General features: G+C 42.8%; 1 protein-coding gene across 2 annotated transcripts in view; it reads right to left on the bottom strand.

Annotated features, from left to right (window-relative positions):
- Window positions 1-16,042, bottom strand: part of LOC106567580 (glutamate receptor 4) — a 179,368-nt gene that overhangs the window by 16,550 nt on the left and 146,776 nt on the right. Inside the window, exons 11-14 of one of the 2 annotated variants that reach the window (XM_014137066.3) lie at window positions 15,165-15,538; window positions 6,998-7,196; window positions 3,475-3,722; window positions 100-214 (exon numbers count right to left, since the gene is read on the bottom strand). In XM_014137066.3, the coding sequence (XP_013992541.1) occupies window positions 100-214; window positions 3,475-3,722; window positions 6,998-7,196; window positions 15,165-15,538 (936 nt within the window). The remainder of the gene's footprint in view (window positions 1-99; window positions 215-3,474; window positions 3,723-6,997; window positions 7,197-15,164; window positions 15,539-16,042) is intronic. The other variant, XM_014137067.3, reaches the window with a different exon arrangement.

Here is a 16,042-nt window from a genome sequence, read left to right as displayed (position 1 = left end):
CACATCACAACGCCACTGTTGGTCGCCCCGGCAGATGCGCCTGTTACCACGAGAACAGTTTTACCCAATCGGCATGGGGCTGACACAAGGATGGCTAACCTTCTCGCCACCTCCGCCGCTGCCACACTCTCCCTTGTCGTACCACCACTTGTTTTTCAATTTGTCCAACAGGCCTTGTTCATTCAGTTTTAACACTGCCAGGTTAACTGCGCTTCTTGAAAATGATAAAACATATTTGGGTGAGTGAAGGTGAGTCGATAGCATCCAATTGGGGATAGGAGGGGGAAAGGGGGGATTATAAAGGGGGGACAAGGGTGGAAATAGGGGTGTGTTAATGCTCTATCTGTAACAATAAACCCTCACTCCCTCTCCCACCTTCCCTCCATACACACACGGGTGAACAATAACTTCCACTTAAGACACTTGGAGACTGTGACATTTTGATTTAAGTGGAAAGTTAGTATTAGCCCCACAGATAGGACCCTCATACACAGAATGGACAAACCTCTCGTTGGGACTTGGTTCACTTCAGAGTTTGATCCAAGGAAACTAAATTGAAGTAAATGAAACTTAAATCTCTATTTGTTTCCTTGGTTGTATCCCTGTGGCCTTTGTTTTTCTGTAAATGACCTGATTGACGGATAAACTCCATTACACATATTGTGTCTCCAAAATAGCACCCTATTCCCTATGTAGTGCCCATAGGGAAAAGATTGTGTAGTGACATCATTTTGATATATATTTTGATTCAGAGGAGTAAAACTTGCATCAAGAGAGATTTGTCCACGTGCATTCAGTGCATTTCAACTGTACTTTGCAGTAATATCAGGTACACATCGACAATGAAAGAGACAGAAATGTAGCTTAACTGACAGCAACATTATTAAAATAAATATTTCAGTAAAAGCTGATGAGAAAAAAGAAAAATATAATTAAACGTCACCTTGCTTAACCTTTTTAGGGTCACTTTAGGGTTAATGCCTTGTGAAATAGCTGCTTTGTCTGACATCATAGCCGCTCTGCATGCTGATTTGTGGGTTTCCATGGTGACAACCATAGAAGTGACTGACAGAAGATAGTGGGCGCGTTCCTCTGCCCAGACATTGCTGATGCATGCCCGATCTTACAACGCCTGGATAGCAATGTTCCCTCTAAACTACGTGTGTGCGTGGCCATGCACTTCCTGCAGGACTGCCACGCTGAAGAAATGCCATGCCGCGCAGAGACACAAGAGACACAAGAGACTGAGTTCGCCCCATTAGTTTGCACGATATAGATCAATGTTTGTTCTGTGATCGAATCAACATTATATCGGCCCCTTTTCAATGCAACAAAACAAAACAAATCTAACTTTGTAAGAACAAGTCTGTGATTTTGTTGTAGGCAGAGCCACCCGTGAGTGAATGTGCTTTTCAGATCAGAGCACAGGGCCAGAGGTGTGCACATTTGTTCATATTCTTTGCTAGTTAGCGAGTTATTAGCCCAGTTATAAATAAGTATAGGTCAGCAATGGGGAGTTACTCCTTCCTACATGAGCACAGAATGTGTAGGCTACATTTCAATCTGTGTTTGAAAAGCTAGTCAGGTAAAAAAAAACGTATGTATTAATTAAAGGGGCAGTGTTGTATTTTGAGACAGGCTTGAATATCAAAGAAATCAAAACCTATTTCCATGTGAAAATATTATGGGATTCGCTCCATTGGTTTTGTTGGTAGGCCTACATTACGCTCAAATTGCTACAATAGCCTATTGGCTACTGTCTAAAACTGTAAGGGTACAGCCTGTGTTCACTGTAAGCGCAAGCCGGAAGTCGCACAAAATTTCCGCTCACAAGACCTAACATTTGCTCAGTGTCCCCAAAAATGTTAGGGAACATTGATGGATAGGTATTTTAAAGTATCAGCTAGCCACATCGTATGTTACAGCAATCTGTCTGTTGATGACGTGACACACAATCATTGGTTGATGCATGCAACGTCTGAGCCAGGGAACGCGACTGATAATTTAGCTAAATAAAAATGGCCGCCATCTGGAACTACTGTGATCTGTCTGTCAGTGACTCCTCTTGCTGAAAACAGTGGGTAAATCCAGTACCAGTCATTGTTTGCATTGCAAACCCATGTTGCCTTCTAGAGAAGCACGTCAGTGGAATTTACAGGATTGGAGTTGGATTCAGATAAGTTTAGTGGCATTAGTGTGTGTGTACGCGCGCATGTGTTCCAAGCAAAGTGCATGCCCAGCCCACCTCAGTATTCCCCACTTTCCAGCCATTATTTTCCTGTTCTTGTGGGGTGTTAGTTCACTTGTCACATAATTGTTGCTAGATCAATTTATTTTAAAAGAAAACCAATGCACATACTCTTGCTTATACAAAGCACATTTTCCTGTTGATGTTATGATCGCTGAAACACACTGCTATAATCCAGTGGATTTACATCTGGTTTATCCTAATAGCGTTGAGTATCTCACTCCATTATGCAGCTGTTACATTTATCAGAACCGTATTTATGATCTTTTATCAATTTTGACAACCGTTGCTATTGCACACACACACACACACACACACACACACACACACACACACACACACACACACACACACACACACACACACACACACACACACACACACACACACACACACACACACACACACACACACACACACACACACACACACAATCTAGGCTCTATTACATTTTTCAATTCCTTTCAGTATGAGCATGCTCCCATTCTTTTGATAGATGAGAGTTTCTAGTTTTGGCGAAGTGAAACTAACTCCCCGTGGTGAGTTGGAATGATATTGTATTTTTCGGCAGGCCTGTAAATTCCACTGTGTGTATAAATCATCTCTAGAGTCCAGCCAAGTCAGACAGGACTGAGCATTCACATCCCTTATATCCCACCATCTCATATGAAACTTACTATGTCTGCGTCCCAAATAGCACTCTATTGCCTATGTAATGCAGTTACGGTTGCAACATTCTGGTAATTTTCCCCAAATTCCCAGGTTTTCCAGAAATTCCAGTTCGTGATATTCACAGATTCCAGAGGGAAGAAGCAGGAAATCCAGGAATTTGGGGAAAGTTAACAGAATTCTGCAACATTGGTCATAGTAATATTTAAGAATAATATTAAGGCTCATCAACATGCTGTTGTGACTCCTACTGGCACACCAACATAAAGCAGCACAAACATTACCTGAGAACAAGGAAGTAGAGCTGCAACAAAACCAACTGTTGCCATGACCGCATGCCACGCCACACCACACCAAACACAAATGTAAAAGCCACTACCTTTACCTTCATGATCATGAAATAATTGTCCCAAACCAAACTCACCATAACTCAAACTTAACAAAAAAAAGAAGTGTTATATGAGCGTTATTATACATATTCAGGCAGCACGCCAGGGAAGGTGGAATAACATAACAACACGCACAGCTTGGACATATTGTTATACCACTCCACCCACCTTAACAGTGAACCCTTGGGGGTGGCCACTCCGTATCCTTTGGAGTCCAGGTTTCCGCCGACCTTCATGGTGTCGCAGGGCTTCCGCTGTTCCGTGTACTCGTTCATGGTTGACTCCAATAGGAAAGCGTACTTCCCTTTGCTCTTCCGCACACGTACAACCCCCTCCTGGGTGTTCTTGGTAAACACCGTCGGTTCGGCCGACTTCATGTAGCCCCACATCTTCTCGTAGACTGCGATCTTTGACCTCTGTGGTTGGTTTGGGGGCAGATCAGGGGAGGGGTGGAAGAAGAGTAGAGGTGGAGGAGGGAGGAGAGAGAGCATAGAAAGAGCACAGCCAAGTAGAGACGAGGACATGGAGGGGTTAACGTATAGTACAGAGTTACTGGTGGAGGAGCGAGTGTTGACTGAAAACAGTTACTGTAAAAACACACTCCTCCCTGAGTGAACAAGTGTGCTTGAATGATCTGATCAGTCTGGTGTCATGCGTGTGTCTGTGTGTGTCTGTGTGTGTCAGAGCTGATCAGTCCAGTACTACTCACCCTGAATTCTCATACTATATATTTCTTCCTAGTAACTGGGTCGTTCCACCAATTCGGAGCCTTTTGAGAAGTGTAACTTGGTCAAAAAGAAACTTTCTGTTATAAAGAGCACCATGTTCAACTTCATAACAAAAACATGTTTTCCCATCTCAAGAGGGTAGCCCTTAAAGCTCGTACCCACGTACGGGTTGAACATTTCCGATTTGGGCACTAATAAGTGGCTGTACAGTAACATGCTGTACATGACGTCAGAGCTCTGGCTCTGCATTTCACAGCGCTCTATTGGTTTTGACTGACAACTGTTCTGAACTTGAGCACCGCGCGTGACAAGAAGATTACCCCATCCTTCCCGCTAATTGCACATTTGTTGTTGTCTGAGTGAGGGAAATGCTGTAAATGAAGATGACTCAATGTATTTTGAAAGATGAGATGTTAAGGATTATAATAAATACAGCTTTGATGTCATACAATCTTCCAATGTTAGGCTCTCGCAAGGCAATTCAAAGAAACAGATCGTAATTTTGGTGCGCATAGAAAGGAGGCATGAGTGCATTCAGGTGCGTGTGCATTCTTCGCTATAAACAAACACTGGCTCATTCTGTTCAGAACAACCCAGGGTATGATGCCATGTCATCTTGTATGTCATACAAGCAAGCCAAACACCCGTGAGTCCAAATGTGCACTTCACATTTCCATGTCATAAAACTCATGTCATATACAGTGTCAACGTTTATGATCACTGTGTTTGATGTACAGTTACAAGATGACATGGCACCATACCCTGTACTGAACAGATTGAGCTTATGTTTGTTTATAGAGTCCCGTGTGGCTCAGTTGGTAGAGCATGGTGTTTGCAACGCCAGGGTTGTGGGTTTGATTCCCATGGAGGACCAGTACGGGGAAAAAAAGAATGTATGAAATGTATGCATTCACTACTGTAAGTCGCTCTGGATAAGAGTGTCTGCTAAATGACTAAAATGTAGAGAAGAACATTTACAGGGCACATGCATCTGAATGCACTCATGCTACTCTTCTATGCACACCAAAATTACCATCTGTTTCTTTGAATTGCCTTGTGAAAGCCTAACACTGTAAGATTGTATTTAATAACTTAGCTCGTCACGTTGGCAATAGAACAAGCACTCAAATTATGCCCACCTGACCCAGAATGCGATTTATAATGTGCCTTTTTTTAATTGCGTAAACAATAACAGTAATTGTGTGACAATGGGAATGCAGGGTTGCGTTCCAAATGAAACAACTACAAGTATACTTCCTCTAATTCCTCCACGGCACAGCTAGGAGAGTACCTTATAGTTGAAGACTCTTCTTTGAGTCATAAAATTGCATTGAAATTGTTTAGGAACTGTGCACACTTTGGAGAGGTGAAATTTATAAAAAACTTTCTAGCCTGTTTATCTATGGGTAAGAGTGTTATGCATATTAAACATCTCCAATCCAAAATTAAATCTAGAATCGGCTTCCTATTTTGCAACAAAGCCTCCTTCACTCACGCCGCCAAACATACCCTAGTAAAACTGACTATTCTACCGATCCTCGACTTCGGCGATGTCATTTACAAAATAGCCTCAACACTCTACTTAGCACACTGGATGCAGTCTATCACAGTGCCATCCGTTTTGTCACCAAAGCCCAATATACCACCCACCACTGCGACCTGTTTGCTCTAGTCGGCTGGCCCTCGCTACATATTCGTCGCCAGACCCACTGGCTCCAGGTCATCTATAAGTCTTTGCTAGGTAATCTCCGCCTTACCTCAGCTCACTGGTCACGATAACAGCTCCCACCCGTAACACACACTCCAGCAGGTATATCTCACTGGTCATCCCCAAAGCTAACATCTCTTTTGTCGCCTTTCCTTCCAGTTCTCTGCTGCAAATGACTGGAACGAATTGCAAAAATCGCTGAAGCTATATTTCCCTCACTAACTTTAAACATCAGCTATCTGAGCAGCTAACCAATCGCTGCAGCTGTACATAGCCCATCCAATCTACATACCTCATCCCCATATTGTTTTTATTTACTTTTCTACTCTTTTTCACACCAGTATTTCTACTTGCACATCATCATCTGCACATCTATCACTCCAGTGTTAATTTGCTAAATTATAATTACTTTGCTACTATGGACTATTTATTGCCTTACCTCCTCACACCATTTGCACACACTGTATATAGACTTTCTTTTTTTTATTCTATTGTGTTATTGCCTGTACGCTTGTTTATGCCATGTGTAACTCTGTGTTGTTGTTGTTTGTGTCGCACTGCTTTTCTTTATCTTGGCCAGGTCACAGTTGTAAATGAGAACTTGTTCTCAGCTAGCTTACCTGGTAAAATAAAAGTGAAAAAGAAAACATTTTTACTAATATTTTTTTATACTCAACCCGCTCAGTTTTCTGTCCGGGAAATTGCCAAAAAGAGTAGAAGCAGCTTTTGAAATAAATCTTTTAAAAGGGAGAGTTTCATCATATTAAAAAAAGAGTTAAATTCACGTAACAGGGTTGACCTTAAAATGAGGGACAGACATAAATGAATCACTAATGTGCAGGAATGACTACCAAAGCAACAAAATAACTAGTACTTTATAATGATGGTGAAACTTAGATACATTTTGGGATTAAGTGGGTTGAAATCTTCCTAGAAGTGACACAGGGTTGACGGAGGGACGTGTCAAAATGCAGAATTTTGGCACTTTAGATATCCTTTGTTTATATTACAAATCTGATTAATTGAATTCTCCATGTGGTCTATATTAAAGTCACTTAATTTAATATAACAGGCTTTTAAAATGCAATATTGGTGCACAATTATTTCTTAAAATATCAAAGGCACTTTTCGTGGAACGACGCAGCTACTAGCTAAAACATTTTATTCCTACATACACAAATAGTCTATGAAATAGGAGAAGGCCATAATATGAGAATTCAGACACAGCTTGTATCCAGTCCAGTAGTATACTCACCCTGAAAAACTCTTTAGTGGAGCCGGAGTCTAGGGTGCCGTAGGCTATGTCTGTCTGTTTAGCCAGGTCTTCAGCACTCTCTATGGGCGACACCATCCTCTCTACTGTGAGGAAAGCAGCCAGGTTGGCCGTGTAGGAGGAGATGATGATGAGGGTGAAGAACCACCACACACCACCCACGATACGCCCAGATAGAGACCTGGGGAAGAGAGGGAGGAAGAGGAGGAAGGAGAGGAAAGGAAAGGAGGGAGAGGAGGGGAGAAGGGAGAGGACGGGTAGAAGGAGGGAGGATAGGATGGAGAGGAATAAGGGTGTCATAGCAGGAGGTGAGAATGAGAAGGATTGAAGGATTAGGAGAAGAGTGAGTATGGCGAGGAAAAGAGAAGAGTGAGAAGAGTAGGGGGTGTGATAGAGCGCAGAGTCCATCAGTAACAAAAAATTATTATGAATCAACACAAATCCAAAAACTATATCAAGAAGCGAGAGTGAATTACAGACAACATTATCGGTGACCTGTGTGGTAATGCAGTTAGAGCTGCTGACCCTGCCACACATGTATTCCAGAGTCGGCATGGGTTCAAATCCAGTCCACTGCCCTTCTGACTCGCAATCTTTACTGCCTCCCCTTAACTGTCCTTTCTCAATAAATAAAAACCCACAAACATTATAGATTAAAAAAATAAGAACTTATTCAATGGAACAGGCTCAGGACACTGACTGCACACTGCACAGCATCATCCAACCCATATTCAAATCCACCTTAAGGCAAAGTGGCTCATTAAAACCCAATGCGTTTGTGTCAACCAGGTAGTGCACTGTGTTCTTTCTTTCTTTCTTTCTTTCTTTCTTTCTTTCTTTCTTTCTTTCTTTCTTTCTTTCTTTCTTTCTTTCTTTCTTCTTTCTTCTTTCTTTCTTTCTTTCTTTCTTTCTTTCTTTCTTTCTTTCTTTCTTTCTTTCTTTCTTTCTTTCTTTCTTTCTTTCTTTCTTTCTTTCTTTCTTTCTTTCTTTCTTCTTCCTTCCTTCCTTTCTTTCTTTCTTTCTTCTTTCTTTCTTTCTTTCTTTCTTTCTTTTCTTCTTTTCTTTCTTTCTTTCTGTTTATTGGTGGGATGAAAAGAGCTCCCTCTGTTCAGCTCTGTTCTCGTCTTGTTTGTTGGCTCAAGGGAGACAGATAACTCACCGACTCTCGAGTGAGCAGGGGAAGGTCGTGAGGAGAATCTTAAACAAAATGGTGCATTGGAGTGAACAAACAACATTCTCTCTCCCCCTTGGTGTGAACCAAACACAGAGAGAGAGGCTCTATGAAAACCCTTCAGTTCCTGTTGTTTTATCAAACTAATAGCCTTTTCACACTTTTTCACACATGCAGACCTGAACCAAACAGGCACTGCCATGCCGACCTGAACCTTTCATTCCAGCATGCAGCGACTATGTTGGATGTTCACCCAGGCCAGTGCAGTACAGCTCTGCTCAGTAATGTGAAAAGGGTATAAAAAGGGACTCAAAAAGATTCCACCTCAGTCAATGCTATCTATAGTGTCTCCACATCACCTACCCCTGTTCCCCTTGTCGCTTAGGACAGGGCACACTGTTTCCCCTTCGAGTCTTATCCCTAGCACCTGACACCAACTTGTCCCAATGTCTCAGTCACAATCTCACACATGCATGCACACACACACCCCCTGCCCAACACACAGCAAAGATCTCACCAACCCGAGAGCCGCAGCAGCAAAGCATGTTTAACTGTACACAGAAGGCTATGCTGTAGAATAGTTCATGTATAAGCTCTGTTAACTCTGCCTCTGGATTTGAATACAGATTACGAGCCTCTCCCCCTTCATCATACTCTCTCTCTCTCTCTGGTTCTCTCTCTGGTTCCCTCCCTCCGGTTCTCTCCCTCCCTCCGGTTCTCCATCTCCCCCTCTCTCGTACTCTCCCTCTCCACCTTCATCATTCTCTCTCTCCTTTCTTTATCTCGCTAGTTTCCCTCCCATTATGTCCCTTACCCTCTTCCTTCACTCTCACTTCCCCGCTCTCTCTCTCTCTGCAGTATATCTCTTTTGCTTCTGTAATCCTGGGACTATCCTCCACAGCTTCAGTGTGAAAGACTGGAAAAGGTAGAAGGAAAAGGACAGGGCTTCAGGGGAAGCACTCTTGCTTTTGGTCTCACCTTTTCTTTCGCTCGCTCTCTGTCTCCTGTTCTTTCTCACTCTATGTCTCTCATCCTCCCTTTCTTTCTTTCTCTCTCTTTCTATCTCTTATCCTCCCTTTATTTCTATCTCATCCTTTTTCTTTCTGTCTCCCTGTTTCTTTCTCTCCTTATCTCCTGCTCCATTCTCTCGTTTTCTCCTCCTCCCTCTCGTAAGGTTTGCTCCCGTTGGCAGTGAGAGGCGAGCAGCTGGGTCTGAGGACAGAGAGCTAGTGGACTTTCTCCCTCTCTCTCCCTCTCTCTCGCTATCCCCAGTCTGCGTTGATCTGAGGTGACTCCAGTGACTTTCATCCATGGTGACAGACTTGGCATACCCTGATGGGCCAGAGCCAACTGGGGGAAGGAGCGGTGGATAGAAAGGGTCGTTATCAGTGGAGGGGTCGTTGCTGCCATACGGCATCCTTGTTACATGGATGTGCGTGAGTGTGTGCATGTGTGTGTGTGCGTGCATGCGAGTGACTCACCATACACATACTTTTCATTATTTGATGTCTGCATGAGTTGTGTGTTTGTGGACAGGTAATTAAGATTAAAGTATGTGATGTACAATATAAAATAACATAAAATAATAGCAGAGCTACAGTTGAAGTCGGAAGTTTCCATACACCTTAGCCAAATACATTTAAACTTAGCTTTTCAAAATTCCTGACATTTAATCATAGTAAAAATTCCCTGTCTTAGGTCAGTTAGGATCACCACTTTATTTTGAGATTGTGAAATGTCAGAATAATAGTAGAGAGAATGATTTATTTCAGCTTTTATTTCTTTCATCACATTCCCAGTGGGTCAGAAGTTTACATACACTCAATTAATATTTGGTAGAATTGCCTTTAAATTGTTTAACTTGGGTCAAACGTTTCGGGTAGCCTTCCACAAGCTTCCCACAATAAGTTGGGTGAATTTTGGCCCATTCCTCCTGACAGAGCTGGTGTAACTGAGTCAGGTTTGTAGGCCTCCTTGCTCACACACGCTTTTTCCATTCTGCCCATAAATGTTCTATAGGATTGAGGTCAGGGCTTTGTGATGGCCACTCCAATACCTTGACTTTGTTGTCCTTAAGCCATTTTGCCACAACTTTGGAAGTATGCTTGGGGTCAGTGTCCATTTGGAAGACCCATTTGCGACCAAGCTTTAACTTCCTGATTGATGTCTTGAGATGTTGCTTCAATATATCTACATACATTTCCCTCCTCATGATGCCATCTATTTTGTGAAGTGCACCAGTCCCTCCTGCAGCAGAGTACCCCCACAACATGATGCTGCCACCCCCATGCTTCATGGTTGGGATGGTGTTCTTCGGCTTGCAAGCCTCCCCCTTTTTCCTCCAAACATAACGATGGTCATTATGGCCAAACAGTTCTGTTTTTGTTTCATCAGACCAGAGGACATTTCTCCAAAAGTAGGATCTTTGTCCCCATGTGCAGTTGCAAACCGTAGTCTGGCTTTTTTATGGCGGTTTTGGAGCACTGGCTTCTTCCTTGCTGAGCGGCCTTTCAGATTATGTCGATAACAGACTCGTTTTACTATGGATATAGATACTTTTGTATCTGTTTCCTCCAGCATCTTCACAAGGTCCTTTGCTGTTGTTCTGGGATTGATTTGCACTTTTCGCACCAAAGTACATTAATCTCTAGGAGACAGAACACGTCTCCTTCCTGAGCGGTATGACGGCTGCGTGGTCCCATGGTCTTTATACTTGCGTACTATCGTTTGTATAGTTGAACGTGGTACCTTCAGGCGCTTGGAAATTGCTCTCAAGGATGAAGCAGACTTGCGGAGGTCTACAATGTTTTTTCTGAGGTCTTGGCTGATTTCTTTTGATTTTCCCATGATGTCAAGCAAAGAGGCACAGAGTTTGAAGGTAGGCTTTGAAATACATCCACAGGTACTCAAATGATGTCAATTAGCCTATCAGAAGCTTCTAAAGGCATGACATCATTTTCTGGAATTTTCCAAGCTGTTTAAAGGCACAGTCAACTTAGTGTATTTAAACTTCTGACCCACTGGAAATGTGATACAGTGAATTATAAGTGCAATAGTCTGTCTGTAAACAATTGTTGGAAAAATTACTTGTGTCATGCACAAAGCAGATGTCCTAACCGACTTGCCAAAACTATAGTTTGTTAACAAGAAATTTGTGGAGTGGTTGAAAAACGAGTTTTAATGCCTCCAACATAAGTGTATGTAAACTTCTGACTTCAACTGTATGTAGAGTATATTAATGTATGTCTTTAACTGCAGAAGTTGGGAGAGAGAGGGGGAAGACAGAGAGAGAAGACAGGGAGATAGATAGAGAGATATAGATAGATACAGAGAGAGAGAGAGAGAGAGAGAGAGAGAGAGAGAGAGAGAGAGAGAGAGAGAGAGAGAGAGAGACAAGAGCCACAGTGAGGTTGACCTTGAGAGGAGCCTAAATAAATGAAGATGTGTTGTCTGCTACCAGCATGATACACCCCCAGGCTAGCCCCTAGCGCTTTAGTTAGTCATGCTATCCCCCTCTCCCGCTCTCTTCCGTCCTTCTCTCTCTCCCTCCCTGTCCTCTCCATTGCAGCCCTGATTAAGAATTTATTTCCTGAAATCTATTTGACCCTACATGAGCCTGTAAAAATTCAGCCTCACTTCTCTCATACTCTCGCTCAAGTGATGCAGTCCGGCAAATATGATTTTCATATGCATGGTAGGGCAGACTGAAGCAATCAGCACTGACCAAACACGCCAAACCAATAGCACCTGTTAAATTAGACCAGACTAGAGGAAGGTGGCCTTCAAGAACAGACCGAACCAATCGCACCCCATCCAATCAGGCCAACCGGTGAGCACAGTGTAGACCAATCACACCCAGATCAAACTGTCCATGGATATTTCTGGGGATGATCGGATAGCGTGTTAACCAACACGAGTCAAGGTGTACCCAGGTTGTTATTGTCAATATAATTTGTTCTTACCTGGCTGAAAAAAGGTTTAAACATAGAAAGTAGCCAAAAGTTATAAACATACACAGAAAATTACAGAAAGTACAAACCTTGCTGGTCTAACAAAATCGTTGACATACTGCCTTCAGCATCCACAAAGATTTCTGAATATTATTATGATATTGTGAATATCTTAATAGTGTAAATAATTAAGTATCTGTCTGGTCTCCTGACTCAATAACAGCGTGGTGCGTCGCAAATGGCATAGGACTCAAAAGTACTGCAATATATAGGGAATAGGCTGCCATTTGGGATGCAGCCTGCATCTTTAGTTACTCTAAACTGGGATTTGTTCTCAATTAGGGAGCTCCCATGTCACCACTTCACCCACACACACTCCCCTCTCTGTTGCCATGGAGACCCGGCATTACCATCGGAGACGAGCACACAGGGATATAAATTACTGCATTAATTATTATGGGGTGCCTTGGGGAGACGTGTGTGTGTGAGTGTCTGTATGTGTGTGAGAGAAGCGGAATTAACCTTCATTAAGGTAAAAGACGGAACTTCAGTAGCGAATAACCTTTAGACCTGTCAATCATCTCACCACTGGGTCATCATCTCTGATTGGACTGTGTATGTTATCAGTGTGAGATGGCTTCCTGTATATGCCTTACACGTACACCAGCTTCCTTTCCTTATCATCACTACAGATGAGTGGTGTGGCATAGCCTCAAACCCATCACTAAAACAGTGCCCTTGTCATTCCCGCATTTCATTGTCATTTCCCTAATCCCTCGGTGGGGGGATTTACATGTCCCCTTGTCAGGGTAAACTTCAGTTGACCCCTCCAGAGTGAACAAGGGCTCTTTTGGTGACAGATTGGGACAGGGCCCGTGGGATTACTGTAACAGGTGTGGCACAGACAGGCACAGTAGGCAGGCCACACTGTGGAGAGACAAAAGGACAATGTAGACAAAATGTATCAATTCTAAATGTTTCAATACTAAATAATGAATGCTGACTAAATGACTAAACAGTAGCAGGTCATACATTTCCAGAAAAACGTCCCAAAATTCCCAGAACTTCCCAGTTGGAGGAATCCCAGTTGGATGATTACTTTTCCTGCGTATTCCCTCTTGATTGCGAGAATCCCGAACTGGGATTACTGGAAAACCTGAGAATTTTGGGAAAGTTTACGGAATTATATACAGTATTTGGTGGATGAGGATCCCTTCTCAAGTGGACTACTTAAAATGAAGTGGACTTAAGTCAAAATCATAGGCCCACTATAGCTCCCTCAAGGTAGAGGTGCTATAGGATGTTTTAGGATGCTACGTAACAGGCACTATAATTTTGACGGTGCTCTTGTCTAATGTACCTTAGTGTTCTCCATCTTGTGTATGCCTCTGCTCTGGTCCTGTGTAGGAGGGCTGAAAAATACAGGCTGATTTTGGTCCCTCCTCTCAGTCTTATTCCATTCTTAATCTTAAAGACTATGATCTACAGTATATAGGAACCTTAGAGGAAGAGAGATATATAGGAACCATTAAAGACTGGAAGAGCTGAAACTAAAACTCAGCTATATGATGTGACCACGAGCAGCAGAATGAACCAAAGATAATGTAGGGGAGATCAACCTTCTGCTTTTGGCTGTCTTTGTATGTTTTGCGGAAGTCCCCACAACTGATAATGTAATGCTAACTTTATATCGCTGAGTCTACCTTTAAAATAACTCCAGGGATCATAAAGCAGACTTAGGACCTATTTGACACATGTAAAATACATACCTCAAGTCCTTTCAAATACTTTGAGCTGTGCTTGTTTTAGTTTTCCTGGTATCACAGAGCAAATAGTCCTAAAAGTGCAAACTTCAAACTAGACCAAGCACAACTCAAATGCATTTAAGTATTTGACACAGGATATTATGTAGGCTATTTGACCCAGGTCTGTCATGAAATTACTATAAAAAGAGCTACACAAACCCTAAAGATCCTTATCACGACTACAGGACAGCAAGTAGATGCTGAGTGGGCAGAAAAGTGTGTCACAGACAGGAAGCTTGACCCGGAAGCAATGACACCCAGCACTGAATGGTTACGGAATAGTTTTTTGTGGTTCATGATCGGACGAGAGGTAGCTAAGACAGGAAGCTTGACCCGGAAGCAATGACACCCAGCACTGAATGGTTACGGAATAGTTTTTTGTGGTTCATGATCGTACGAGAGGTAGCTAATAGTAAGTAATGAATGATATACCCTTTGACCTCTCGTGCCTGTTGAACGCAGAAATACAGTGTATGAAACATAGCACAAATACACACCAGACACATCAAAGACAATGGGACAGCAGTGCAATATCCCTCTAAAGCAGATGATAAATGCTAAAACAGACAGATCACAATGCACCCCCCCCACCCCCCCCCCCCCCCCCACACACACACACAGTAAAGCATAGCAGAGACAGTGGCTACAAACAATAATTCAAATCATACTTAATTCAAATCTACAGGCCAATGATATTTTGTTATTTTCACTTATACGACATAAAGCGCCGATTTTGGTGTGAATATCCATGAAGAAAACTAGGGTGCAAATTGCAATTGTACAGAGTGAAGTAACTATGTTTGTTCTGCAACAGACAGTGAAGATACTAATAGTTAACGAGCGAATGAAACCTGTATCCTGTATGATCCATCGCATCCCGAGGCAGCTGTTATCAATGTCAACAAGCCTTTAACACATAACCCAATAAAGAAAAGGACATTGAGGAGACATTTGGATGTAATGTAGTATTATGTGTGTAATGAATGTGTGTGTGTTTGTCTCTCACCTAAGGGATGTTTGGGTGTAATGTAATAGTATGTATTTCCTGTAGTAGTAGTAGTAGTAGTAGTAGTAGTAGTGATATTTATCTCCCAGCTGGGGGATGTTTCGGTATAATGTATCAGAATATATTGCTGTAGTAGTAAGTGTGTATTGTAGTAGTATGCATGTACTGTAGTAGTAATATATCATGCAGTCTAAGTAGCAATCCATATATCTCTCACCTGGGGGAGATGTCACAGCCCTGCTGCATGAAGGCGCCCAGGGAGAACCAGAGGGAGTTGAAGATGCCGAACTCGTTGGGGGGCTGGTCGCTGGGCGGACCGTCGGTGCCCTCCTCGGGCTCCTCGGTGTGCCACTCGTACGGGCTGAAGCGGCTGACCAGGAAGAGCACCACGCTCACGCCGATGTAGGCAAACACAATGCACATCCAGATCTCGTAGGCCAGCGGGTCCAGGAAGGAGAACACCCCAGGTTTCGACTTCTGGGGCTTCTTGATCATGATGGAAATGCCCAGTGACATGAAGGGCTTGGAAAAGTCGATCACCTCCTCCCGGACCAGCGTGATTGTCAATGGGGCCACAGCGATTTCCGCTTTCTGTTATTGGGTGGGGGAAGAGAAGGGGGAAAGTGTTAGCCTTTGGACTGGAGAGTACTCTAAGCTGCTAATGCAACTGTTGCCAAAATGGTAGACAATAGTAGAAACAACTATGGGTTCCGACAAGGTTCCCCAACTAGTGTCCCGAATTTGGCCCGTGGGTTATTTTATTTGGCCCCCCAAGTTTTCTGATCCAATTTTTATTTTATTGTTGGACAAATCAGCTCCAAGTGATTAGAATTTTCGAAATCTCTTAGTATTTTCACGCATAACAGAGTATGTACTGTATGTAATTGTTTACAAATGTAAGCAAGGTTTGAAAGGATTATGTTTTAGTCAAATGTTATACCTGGTTGGGCTTCTTGCAGTCAATTTGCAGTCTACAAATAATTTTTTATTATGTTCTGGACCCATGACCAAGCTCCTCTTTTCAAATGTGGGGTAACATACTTGATGAAACAGTACCGCTCGGGTTTAGTCACGCAGACTGAGTGGGGGTTAGCC

This window comes from Salmo salar, chromosome 13, assembly GCF_965601325.2.
Source record: "Salmo salar chromosome 13, fSalSal1, whole genome shotgun sequence".
NCBI lineage: Eukaryota > Metazoa > Chordata > Actinopteri > Salmoniformes > Salmonidae > Salmo > Salmo salar.
This window is presented reverse-complemented; position numbering and strand designations above follow the sequence as displayed.